The following is a 13330-nucleotide window of genomic DNA, read 5'->3' on the forward strand; positions in this document are numbered from 1 at the left end:
AGAGGGTGAAGGGGGCAGAGACAGCCACTAGCATTGAGGGGAGAGTGGCACACAGAAACGGCACTGCCTTTTCCCTCTCCATTGCTGGGCGATCCCATGCGAAGAAGGGGGCTAGCAGAGAGGGGAAGAGTGCGAGGTTTCTGCTTCTGGGATGAGGGGACCCAGGACACGTCTGGATCTGGCTCACCTGGCTTCTCTTCCTCTCACAGTCAGCTTTTTGGGGCCATTTTTGGGCTGATTTTGGCCAGAAAAATGGCCACTGAAAACAGCCCGAAAAATGGACTGTTTGGGAGCGTTTTTCTAGATGTTTTCCTGCCCAAAATCAGCCTGAAAATGGCCCGAAAAACGGGTAGGGGGTGGGGCCAGCCGGTGGACTGACTTGCCAGTTCTCAGAAAAGCTCAGAATTGGAACTACCGGTTTGGGCGAATTGGCCCGAACTGGCAGCAGCCCACCTCTGGTTCTATCTACAATTTAACTGTTGTCATGATTTTGACACAATTTTAACATAAAACCAACAGCTGTTCCATGAAATTGGAAAGTTTTATGGCAATTTTATTTAAAGACTCAATTTTGTTCTTTCCAGTCTATTCTTTGCATAGATATTTACTTCCATTACTTTCCTCTTTCTTCTTCTTATCCATATATTTACTCCTTTCAAACTTTCAGCACATCAGAATAACAGAAAAATATTTCAAAACCTTTAGCATTAATATAAAATATTCTATTTGGAGAAAACATTATTTCTTCCCTGCTCCTATTTATAAATATTTGACTATTATTTTGGCTATATGCTTTGTATTCTAAAATGCAGGGCTCAAGTCAATCATCCCAAGAAAGTCCAAGCATATGATTCAGTTTGGATATTTGGATGATACTATTTGGAGACTCAATCGCCAAATAGTGTATCTGAATTGAATTCTCACATAATTCTACAGCATAGTTGTACAATGGCTGAAGAAGACATAGTATTGACTCAAAACTAAGCAGTACTTTAAAATATGTTAAAAGTTCACAATAGTTTTAAAGCAAAATACAGAAGATCATACCTGGAACAAGTACAGGAATGTGTTGTGTGAGAGCACCAGGCAATACATTGACCAATTCAGTTAGCATATTAAAACAGCATTGACGAGTCTTCACACTTTTTTCCTTCATCTGTTTATGCAAAGCTTTAACAATGTTGGGAACCTGCAATTATATGTGCATAAGACAATCCAACCATTACTCTCCCTATACCAGTGATGGCGAACCTATGGCACGCGTGCCACAGGTGGCACGCGTAGCCATTTGTCAGGGCACGCGAGGTGTTGCCCTGTTCACTGTTTTTAAAAGCCATTTTTCGCCCTCCCCAGGCTCCAGAGGCTTTATAGGAGCCTGGGGAGGGCAAAAAGAGCCCCCCCGCCCCCTGGAGGCCCTCCGGAGGCTTCAAGGACCGTCCGGAGGCTTCCCTGAAGCCTTCGGAACGCTTAAAACGACCCTCGGAGCAAACCGGAGGACTCTTTTCGCCCTCCCCAGGCTCCTATAAAGCCTCTGGAGCCTGGGGAGGGTGAAAAAAGCATGTAAAAATGGGGGGGTCGTGTCTGTTGTGTGCGCATGCGCACTGGGGGTCGCGCATTGCATTATGGGTGCGGCACGCCCGCACACGACCCCCCTGCGCTCCCCCCACTTGTGGCACGCGAGCCAAAAAAGGTTCGCATCGCTGCCCTATACAAATACGCAAATTATGAATGGGTTTTTATATAATGATAGAAATAAGAATACAAGATGAGCCCTGCTGGATTAGGCCAAGAGCTCACCTGGACTAATAGTCTGTTCTCAGAATATTTCCTGAGTACCCCTCCTGGGTACAAAGTACCTTTGTATTTTGTTGTATTAGGATGCAGCAGTTGTTAACCTCCATAAACCAAAAGTAGCTGTCTAAAAGCTGAACAGCATAATGATTCAAGCCTCTATATCACAAAATATCTGTATTTGATCTAGACAGATAGGAGTAATATAATTGTATACTGCTTTAAAGACACACACACCACTTTGCATAACCAAATGTTGGTGCTATGGATGCTTTTCTTTACTAACCTGACTCTGAAGCATTGTTAAAGGTGTTTCTCCTTGCTCCATTGCATCAGGATCACAGAGCCAACTCTGTACAGGTCGAGTTTGTTTTAGAAGAGAGAGATATGCATGGAAAACATCTGCTTTTACATTCTCCTCCCGCTCTTTGAATCTTGCAATTAAAGCAGGGGATACTGTCTTATAGAACTCTGGCAGCATTTCATGCCTTGTACTGACTACAGCATCCAAACATTTTGCAGCTGCACGTCTAACCTTCCAGCTCATATCATCATCATCACTATATTCATCATCACTCCCTTGAAAAGAATAAAGGATACCAGGTTATATGTAGTCATGATTAAAAATCAGAGATAACACTAAACTATCTTTATGTATATATTTTACACACACAAACACAAACACACTTAGCAATTGCTAATACAGACAGACTGTAATACTAGTTTGCAATTTATATCCGTAAAAATAACATTAGACGTTTGTCTGTGGAGTGTGTGTGTGTGTGTGTGTGTGTGTGTGTGTGTGTGTGTGTACCGAGTTTCCCCGAAAATAATACAGGGTCTTATTTTCTTTTGATTCCTGAAATATGGCCTTGGCCTTATTATCGGGGGAGGGGGCTTATTATTTTGGAGCCAGGCTCTTCGCAAAAGCAGCCACCTGGCCATTCCCCTCTGCAGCCGAGCAGAGCGCCACTCATCGACTGAGAGGCATCCTAAAGGAAGCAAGTCGTGCGAGCGAGGGAATGGGAAGGGACCGGTGCTCGCCCGGCTTGGCACCTTCGGGGTACTGCTCGGTCGGTCAGGGGCGCTCTGCCCGGCTGGAAAGGAGGGTTGCATGAGCGCCTGTTTCCCCCCCATTTGCATGCCTCTCAGTCCTCACCACAGCCTGGGCCAGCTGCCAGCTTATGAGTCTTCCGGGAGCCGGAGCAGAGTCTTCAAGCAGTGGCCGCTCTGGGAGTGCGCTTCCCACTCTATGGTTGTGGCCCGGCTGCTGGAACACTCTGCCCTGACTCCTGGAAGACTTGGCAGAAGGCGGCAGGCCCTGCAGGGATAGCTAGCTCAGGCCGTGGTGAGGACTGGGAGGCACGCAATGGGGGGGGGGGGGAAACAGGCGCTCGCGCAACCCCTCTCCAGCCAGCAGAGCGCCACTCACTGACCCAGCAGTATCCTGAAGGCACCATGCCGCACAAGCGGGAGGGAGGGGGAACCGGAACTTGGCGCCTTTAGGATACTGCTAGGTCGGTGAGTGGTGCTCTGCCCGGCCAGAAAGGGGAGGTGTTGTTCACTGGGCTTATTTTCTTTTGGGGGGGGGGGAGGACATGTCAGGACATGTCATATTTTCGGGGAAACATGGTATATGTACGTGCATGCGTGTATCTATATATATGGTTTTATTTCCAATACAAACTACCTTGGTCATCATCATCTCCACCATCAGCATCCATAGCATTCTCATCTTCATCTTCATCATCATAATTGTAATTGGGATCATAGGTAAGGTACTTAAGACAAATGTTTATAATGGTGGTTACATGAGGATAAACTTCTTTAGGGCATCTGTATAATAAAAGTAATAATTAGATGACTATTAATAATTAAGCATTACATTAATAATTACTTAGTCATACAAAGATAATGTAAATGTTATTATTATGCTTATGCCCTGAAGCATTTATATATGGCTTCCACATTTAACACTATCTGTAAATCTTCTCCTTTTATTCTGCTTGAGAATCTGAAATTCCCAAGTCATGCTGTTGGAGTGGTACACGTCTTTCCTCTAAACATAAGTGCCTAACATTCAGGATGAACTTAGAGGACCTACGTTTTCTAGGAAAGTGTGTTTATTTAAAATATTTGCACAGCTGACCATGTTGTATAACATATTTCTGGATGTCTGATCAAAATCTCAAGCAAAACTACTGGTTTAATATGGCAATGTACTGAGGTGATGATATCAGCTCTCTTTATTAGTTAAGTAGTAAACATAACAAATATCTGTCTCCATCCAAATAATTTGTACAGTGTGAAATTTATACTTATATAAGGACGAAGAACCTCTCCCTCTTCTGAGGAAATCAGCTTTTAGCTAAGCTTGGTATGACCAAAAAGAGGTGGGGGAACCCTCTGTAACAGAAAGCGAAAAGGTATCAAACTAATCCATATGACACCTAACTCTCTTCAATGCTTAGAATATTATACAATGACAGAATTTATGCAAAAGAAAACCATAAGAGCTTTCTGGATTCGGATCAAAGACTCCAATGTGAGAGAATATTTGTAGCTCAGGATTCGATTGTGCTCTTCTTGCAGACATTTCATTGCCAACTAGGTAACATCATCAACGCTACAATGGAGTGGATTTGCTATTGTTTTTATATACAAGTGGCTTGCCTTGTCAGTGTTGGTGGGAGTGACCTTGGTGATTTCCTTGATTGGCTATTGTTTACTGTTAGCTTGTTTGTCTGCATTGGTAAGTTCTTGATTGTATTGTTTACTTCTTGATTGTTGGTCTAATATTAATTTAGGGGTTAATCTCTGCCCACAGGGTATTGATTCCTGAGGGGAAGGTGCTGGTCTTTGACTTTTTCATTGCCTCTTTCAGGCAGCATGTAGAAGTAGTTTATTTCTATGTGCCTGCTGGTGGCTGATTTGTCTGAGTGACAGGGTTTCCCAGTTGACACTATGGTTGAATCTATCCACATTTTGTGAAATTACAGACTTTTCATCATATCTCTTGACTGCTACTTGGCATTCAGGGATGTGCTCTGCTAGTATTTTGATTTACTTAGGATGTTTTGGAGGGCTTTAGTTGGTTTGTGCGCTACTGTAATGCCATGTAGTTGTAATAGTCAGTTGGTGATTTCTGAGATGTTTTTGATCTATGGCAGCATTATCCTTTTTACAGTTTGTGTTGGTTGTACTATAGTAGATTGAGTAGTCAGGCAGTTTTTTCATAAAGTTGCCTAGGTATCTATTTTGTTGTAAGATGTTATATAGATGATCTGTTTCTTTCTTCCACTTTTCAGAGTTGCTGTAGTGTGTTTGTGCTCATCTAATTAGTATTATTACACAGCTTCTCTTGTGGGAGGTTGGGTTTTTACTTTGGTAGTAGAGCACTTGGTTGGTGTGGGTACCTTTATGGCAGACTTGTGTTTCTAATTTGCCATTACTGCCTTTACTGATGAGGGTATTCAGGAAAGGTAGCATTGTTTTCTTCTTCCCTTGTGAATTTTATTCCTTTGAAGATGTTGTTTATAGTGGCATGTGTTTTCTCTAGTTGGTTCATTTTATTATAATAAAGGTGTCATCTATATACTGGATCCATATTTTAGATTATTGACATGGGAGTGCTGTAGATTCAAGGTGTTGCATTCCAGTGTCTGTTATGAGTCCTGAAATCCATGATCCTATGAATGTTCCTTTGATTTTTTGGTATATTTGTCTGTTAAACTGGAAGTATATGGTTATAGGTTAGTAAAAGTTATAAGGTCCACAATTTTGTCTTTCAATCCAGGTATATTTGGTTAGATGTGGTGTGCTGTGTAGTAGCGCTGTCATGGATTCCTTTTTTAGTTCTGGATCTATGGATATGTAGTATGTGACATCAAATGAGACCATGATTTCATCTTCTATACAATTGGATCAAACTAGACAACCAAATCAAGAGAACTTTCAATGACCTTATCAAGAAAGGTCAAATCACGAAAGAACAGTGGCAGATGAAATAGCAGGGGACCTGTCCTCCCATGCTCTATGGACACCCTAAAACACACAAGCCAGGCATACATCTCCATTCAATTGTATCTTTACTACTTACAACATTGTTAAAGAACTGACAAAAAGTTTGGACAACTCACAGAGAGAAGTAAATATTCTTCCCACTACAGTGCCTCCAAAGAATCAAAGACCTGACTGTAGATGAAGATGAATTTTTCAGCTGTTATTTACAAGACTTCTTCCCATCTCGTAAGACCAAAACAACAAAAATGCTCACTTCTTTTATAGATGAGTATAAATAGTAGAAACATTTCTCAGGTTTGATTAACACTTTTCAAAAGAACCAAATGGAAAATCTAATACAAAGCAATTCATTCTGTATGGTATTCTATTGTATGTATTCTATACAGGTAATCCTCGACTTACAACAATTTATTTAGTGACCATTTGAAGCTACAGCAGAACAGAAAAAAGTAACTTATGACTATTTTTCATACTTATGACTGTTGTAGCACTCCTGTGGTCACATGATCAAAATTTGGATACTTGCCAACTGGTTCATATTTATGACAATTGCAGTGTCCCAGGGTCATGTAATAACTTTTTGCAACCTTCTGACAAGCAAAGTCATTGGGGAAGCCAAATTCACTTAACAACGGTGTAACTAATTTAACAATTGCAATGATTCACTTAATAACTGTGGCAAGAAAAGTTGTAAAATAGGGCAAAATTCACTTAACCAGTATCTCACTTAGCAACATAACTTTTGGGCTCAATTGTGATTGTACGTTGAATACTTTCTTCTTCTTCTTGTGCCTTATCCGTCATCAGACGTTGGCAATCATGTTGACAATCCTATTTTTGTCAACAGCTGCATGAAAAAGTGCTCCTGAGTTTTGTCCAAATCAGTCTCTTAGGTTTTGAAGCCTTGATGTTCTTCTTCTGCCTGGACTTTGTTTGGCTTCAAATTTTCCCTGGAGGATTAAGTGAAGTATGCCGTATTTTTCTGGGTGTCGCATCACATGTCCAAAATATTCTAACTTTCGCTTTTTAATGGATTTGATGGTTTTCCTTTGCTTTCCCAGGCAGCTTATCATCTCATTTATGATTTTGTCAACCCATCTTATACATAACAGCCGTCTCTTAATCCACATTTCAAATGCTTCTAGTTTCAAGTGGTTTTCTGTCAGAGACCAACTCACTACTCCGTAGAGCAGGATAGAAAAGGTGTAACATCTGACAAGCCCGATTTTCAGTCTTAGGCTTATGTGGTGAATACTTTATTGAATATTTTACAGAATTTCAAATATATCACATAACATGCTTAATATATAATATAAATGTTTTATGCTAGATTTTCCACCGGTACTTTTGAGAAGTATAAATTTTAAGTGACAGCACATCTCAAGCACCAGATAAGGATTTCCTATTAATTGTCTTTTGCAGGGGCATATTAAGGAGACAGTACTTTGAAATAATTATATATCTTACCAAAATAATTCAGAATTAGTAAAAGAACAAAGAATACAATTTAATTCAATGACCAACACTGGAAGGACTTCATGATTTCACAAGAAAATAACTATTTTTTCTGTGACTACAATTTTTTTCATACTATACAGAGAGCTAGGAGAAACCAAACAAAGCAATAGATACCTTACCTCCTAACAAAAGATTCAAATGCTTGAATGCAGTATTCTCGAAGTTCGTCATCATCTATGTTACAAAATTTTACTACTAAAGGGATAATTTTCTCAAGATATTCACCTGATGGCAGAAAAATAAAAATATAATTATGAAATGTTTAACACTTCACATGAAAATGAGAAAGTACTGTATAAATTTATTTACCTATCCTATGACCTGCTTGTCTACTGATGGCAGCAATACATTGTATATAGGTTCTTGTTGTTGACATGGAATCATTTTTTGATAGCTCAGCCAAGAGATGTTCAATGAGGTCCACAAACACTATGTTACCACAGCTCATAACAAGATGACCAAGAGCAATGATGGTTCTTTTTCTCACAGCAAGCCTTGGACTAGTTAGCTGAGGAAGCAGACATGTCAGAATAGAAGGATGGAAGTTCACAAGCAGTCCTCCTTGCCTTAAAACATTAAAAAAACAAAATCAATGAGACAAATTATATTGTCAAGGCATTTTTGAAATAGGCAAACATGAATAGGGCAGTTTGCAGAAATACTGCCAAAGAGTGTCTTTAATGTATATGTTTACCTGCTCAACATGTCAGCCATGATGTCCAAAGCCTCTAACTGAACAGACACATCCTCTTGTTTTGCAATAGCACTAGTAAGTCGCCCAGTAATTTTTTTACAAACATTAGCTGCTAATGCAGAGCCTGAAAATCAATGCAATGTCATCAATATTAAACTAGTAATTATTGGTAAAGATATGTAATATTTCCAAAATAAAATGCTACTCATTTGTAATACATGTAATTGAATAAATTATATAACAAATTTATTTTTATTTCCTAGAAAGTTATAAGCATAAGTGCACAGCAGGCAAAACAACAAACCACATGTATAAGTGACTGGAATTTACACACAATTTCTTACTTAAACTTCCAGTTGTAACTCAGATCTTTTTGAGAACGATCTAGGAAAAGAATATTAGAACACCATGCTGGTAAAACTAAGTTGTACCATGTACAAATTATTTTACAAGCAGGACCAGACAAAAAACTGTTAGATTTTTCTTCCCTCCTGTTTCCCCAACCACCACCAGATTATTTGTTCTTCTGAATAAGCCCTCCCCAAATAAAAGCCCAATCGGGCTTTTGAATGCATGTGCTAAAATAAGCCCTCCCTGAAAATATTGCAACATAGCAACAGCCTTAGGTGACCACGCTCGCCGCCTCCTGCACCTCAAAAATAGTAAGACCTCGCTGAAAAGAAGGCCAAGTGCTTATTTCAGGAGTCAAAAGAAAATAAGACCCTGTCTTATTTTCGGGAAAACACGTTAATCAAGGACCAAAATGTCTATCAGCTTTATTTTTTTTAACACTTTCTGTTTCCTTTCTTGAAACACATAAAATCCAACCTGGAAATTAAAACATTAGTACTTAAAACAGATACTTAAACATCAAAGAAAACCAATTACAAATCAAATATTTTAAAATAAAATAATTATTTGTTACACTTCATTTGTATTGAGATTGACCAACTAAAATCAAACTAGATAATAATAAATGATCAAGAGAAGGAAATAAGAAAGATTTACCGCTAGATGCAGGAGGAAGTTCTCCAATAACCGTTTTTAGACCAATGCTTGAAATATCACGTAGCTGCTCTTTGTCAGAAAGCATGTTAGTACAGAGAGTATCAACAATTGTCTCTACTTGGTATTCTTTCACTTTACTCACCAGGGGTCCAAGACTGCAATGAAACCAAAACAATTTAAATTGTAATTTAAAATGTTGAAATATTTATTCATTGATATTTATAAATAAAACTTGAGATATACATCAACACAAAGGTTTGTGTTTCCATTCATTTAAATCAACAAGTTTCAAATCAAAGAATGTATTGTATTTGCTTCTATTTGCATATTTCCATTTGCTTCTATTGTACATAGATATTAAAAGTTATTTAGTTATTGATTGGTCTATAAAAAGGAAGAAGAAAAGGAATCCTTGCCAAAAATATATTTGTTACATTTCTTTAGTGAATACCAAAGTATAAATCATGTAATTTTTATGGGTTTCACAAAATAAGCTTTATTAAGAAAACAGTACAGGTAGTCATTGGTTCATTATGGTATTTGAACCAGAAACTCCATTACTAAGTAACATTATCCTAAAATATGCTGAAGAAAGCAATACTATACCAGTTCCATATTTTTACAAAAAACAAACAAAACCCAAACCCATGGAAATGTCTATGAACGTTACCAATAATTGAATGTGACTTGAAGGAGACTACCCTACTTTAGAATTACAATCTACTGGCAACATTTATATCAAATATTTGGGGGCTTTAGACTGCATCTGAGACATATAAACAAATCAAGTAGCTATGTGTAATTACTCAAATCTGAAGTAGAAAAGGTTGTTTGAGTTAAGAAGACACATCCTACAGTCACTTCCTGAATGCAATTTAATTTAATTTAATTTAATTTAATTTAATTAGCACTTCTAGACCGCCCCCTCTCCCAAAAGGGACTCGGGGCGGTGTACAGTCCATATCAAAAACATCATACATAAAAACAATTAAAATTATTAGATGGATAAATACATAAATAAGAGGAGGATAAAATAGACAGAACTGTAATTGCTAAATAAATAATTTAAGATATACAAAATTTAAAACCCCAGTGTCCCATAAAATTAAGTCCCCTAAAAAACCAGTAGGAAATATATATGCCAGGAGGTGACGTTAAGAATTATGCCAGGCCAGCCAGTCGGAACAGGTGTGTCTTCAGTTTCTGCCGGAAGGAGCGGAAGTCAGTGGTGGTTCTAATGTCGGGGGGGAGGTCATTCCAGAGGGTTGGGCCCATCACAGAGAAGGCCCTACTCCTTGGTGTCGCCCGTTGGCATTGCCTAGTGGACGGCACCAGGAGAAGCCCCTCCCTGTGAGAGCGAATTGGCCGCAGGGATGTGTGTGGGAGGATGCGATCCCGCAGGTAACTAGGCCCTATGCCATGGAGCGCTTTAAAGATGGTGGTCAAAACCTTGAAACGCACCCGAAAGACCACAGGTAGCCAGTGCAGCTCGCGCAGGAGCGGTGTTACGTGGGAGTACCTAGTACTCCCCATGACTGCCCGCGCGGCCGCGTTCTGGACTAGCTGCAGTCTTCGTGCGCGTCCCAAGGGAAGCCCCATGTAGAGAGCATTACAGTAGTCCAGGCGAGACGTCACCAGTGCATGAGTGACCGTGCGTAGGGCATCCCGGTCCAGAAGGGGGCGCAATTGGCGCACCAGGCGAACCTGGTGGAACGCCCCCCTAGCCACGGCTGCCACATGGTCATCCATTGACAGCCGGGCATCTAGGAGGACGCCCAAATTGCGCGCCCGTTCCACAGGGGGCAGTTGTTTGCCCCCTATGGCCAGCGTTGGAGTCAGCTGACTGAACCGGGGTGCCGGTAGCCACAGCCACTCAGTCTTGGAGGGGTTGAGTTTGAGTCTGTTGTCCCCCATCCAGACCCCGACGGCTTCCAAACACCGGGACATCACTTCGACAGCCTCGCTGGGGTGATTTGGGGTTGAAACGTACAGATTCGTCAAGGTGTCGTGGAAATTGCTGTGCCACCACATTCTCAACAACCTTCGCTAAAAAGGGAAGGTTGGAGACTGGACGATAATTAGCCAGCTCCATTGGGTCCAGTGAAGGCCTCTTGAGCAAGGGCCTCACCACCGCCTCTTTCAAGGCAGTTGGTAAGAAGCCCTCACCCAATGAGGCGTTCACCAGGCCCAGAAGCCAGCCTCGTGTCACCTCCCAGGATGCCAGTACCAGCCAGGAGGGACACGGGTCCATTGAACATGTGGTGGGTCGCAGCCGTCCACGCAGCCTGTCCAAATCCTCGGGGGCAACAGAGTCAAACTCCTCCCAGAATGGTCTCACAAGACTCACTGTTGACAGCTCGTCCGGCCCACTGGAGGGGGCCCATCAATCTCCATCATATTAAAAGAAATCATATTTTTGATTTCAAATCTGAAGCATAGCATTCTCCAACAGCTTTTAAAATAAAACATTCATGTATTTTTTAACACTAGGTAGCATAAATAAAGCAAACAATCATTCGCAATGTTTTGAATGCAGCTAAAATATATCATTATTGACTGAAAGAAATACTTATTTTCATAACTTTGCCAAGGATTTTGAATGAAGCAAGAAACTGACATTAACAAATACAGGTAAGCAATTAAATTAAATTATTTTGTAAAATAAAATCTAACAAAAATAAATTTAAAAACATATTAGCAAAGCCATTCATTTTGCTATTTTCAAATTCCTACATTAACAGCTGTCACTTTCTACAACATAGATTAATGAAGAAACAAGCTGATCCGTGAATACTTCTCATCATATTTCAAGTATAAATACAATAATGGAAAAAACAGAAACGTGGTAAATTGATTATCTTAGGAAATATTAAAATTATTTAACAATGAATTTGAAGTAAAATCTCTCAATGAAAGTTTATGTATATGATTAATTCAAGTAGAGTCATACGCAATTCATGATTTATTCAATTTGAATGTTTATTTAACAAAACTAATCTGACTCAAAGATAAGTTTTGTTCCTATTTTTATTTATACATAATCTACTATCATTACTTCTGACTAAGTAATCATAATTCTTAGAGTAAGGAAGATATCAGCTTTTTCTTCAGTATAAACAAATGTAAGGTTTTAACATTGTTAAAGAATTAAACTTTAAAAAAAATATTATGTTTAGCAATGACAAAAACTCTGTATGTAAAAATTATATATAAACATCTGATTTATAGGTGATATATCTATTCTCAGGCTGATCCATGGTTGTGAATAAAGCAATGGGAATTTTTGCTATAAAAATCATTGAACTTGGTTTTATAATAACCTGTATAGTACCATGAAACACGGTATCACTGCTTCTGGACTCAAATAATAAAAGAATTTTAAAAAATTTTCTTTTATGCAATAGTCAATTACTGTACACTCGTTAGCTAATTTCAAAATGACTGCATCTTCTCATGACAGCAAATAGAATTTTACGTCTTTTCGTACACCACATGCAAGTATTATTTGGTTCTATATAAACATATTAAAATGAATTACATTTAATTCTCCATTAGTAACAACTATAATCGGATGTAAGGACCACTGCTGGCCTTCAAAGAGATGAGAAGGAATGAAACAAACACATTTGTTTCCCTTTGTAGTATGTAAGATTTAACTGATGTTTATAAAACTATCAATGACAGAATGTAGACGTAATTATATACATATATTTTCTCTAAGTATTATCCAGTGAAATTGGATTCAAAATAATCAACATAGATTCATACATATTATATCAAAACTGATTCACAGAGAAAAACAAGAATATCTTGTTATCTCATACCATATAATATTTGAGATGGTAAGGTCACTGGGCTTTCCTGACTTGCTTATAGAATGATGACAGAACAGATAAACCAACTCATAGTTTCTCAGTATAAATCAAGACAATTGATATAAAATAAAATGCCTGATCAAAAAATACATACCATTTGACTGCTAAATTTTGCACTTCACCGTTTTTATCTTCAAGCAACTTCAAAATCATTTTCACAACCTTCCTTTCACTATCATCATCTAACTTGATAGAATCTTTTTGTAGTTCAGTCATCAAGTCATTTGTTGCCATAAACCTTTTTTTAAAGAAAGTCATTTCAGTTAGCCATCAGTTTTATATCAATCTAATAATTAATAATCTCAACTTCAAATATGTTAGACTTTATGTGAAATAAAGTAATATACTTCAATTCTGGAGAAAAGACTTCAAAATAGAGTGAAAGAAATGGGGAAAAAACATGTTAGATCAAACTACCTTT

The 13330-nt window shown here is 38.7% G+C and overlaps 1 protein-coding gene across 2 annotated transcripts in view; it reads right to left on the minus strand.

The window, feature by feature from the left end:
- CAND1 (cullin associated and neddylation dissociated 1) overlaps nt 1-13330 on the minus strand; it is a 29802-nt gene that overhangs the window by 10777 nt on the left and 5695 nt on the right. The window contains exons 2-9 of one of the 2 annotated variants that reach the window (XM_081957337.1): nt 13004-13147; nt 9035-9189; nt 8027-8150; nt 7642-7898; nt 7452-7557; nt 3479-3627; nt 2078-2370; nt 1048-1189 (exon numbers count right to left, since the gene is read on the minus strand). In XM_081957337.1, coding sequence (XP_081813463.1) covers nt 1048-1189; nt 2078-2370; nt 3479-3627; nt 7452-7557; nt 7642-7898; nt 8027-8150; nt 9035-9189; nt 13004-13147 — 1370 coding nt within the window. The remainder of the gene's footprint in view (nt 1-1047; nt 1190-2077; nt 2371-3478; nt 3628-7451; nt 7558-7641; nt 7899-8026; nt 8151-9034; nt 9190-13003; nt 13148-13330) is intronic. The other variant, XM_081957338.1, reaches the window with a different exon arrangement.

The sequence above is a fragment of the Natrix helvetica genome (assembly GCF_964273705.1).
Source record: "Natrix helvetica genome assembly, chromosome: 6".
Taxonomy (NCBI): Eukaryota; Metazoa; Chordata; class Lepidosauria; order Squamata; family Natricidae; genus Natrix; species Natrix helvetica.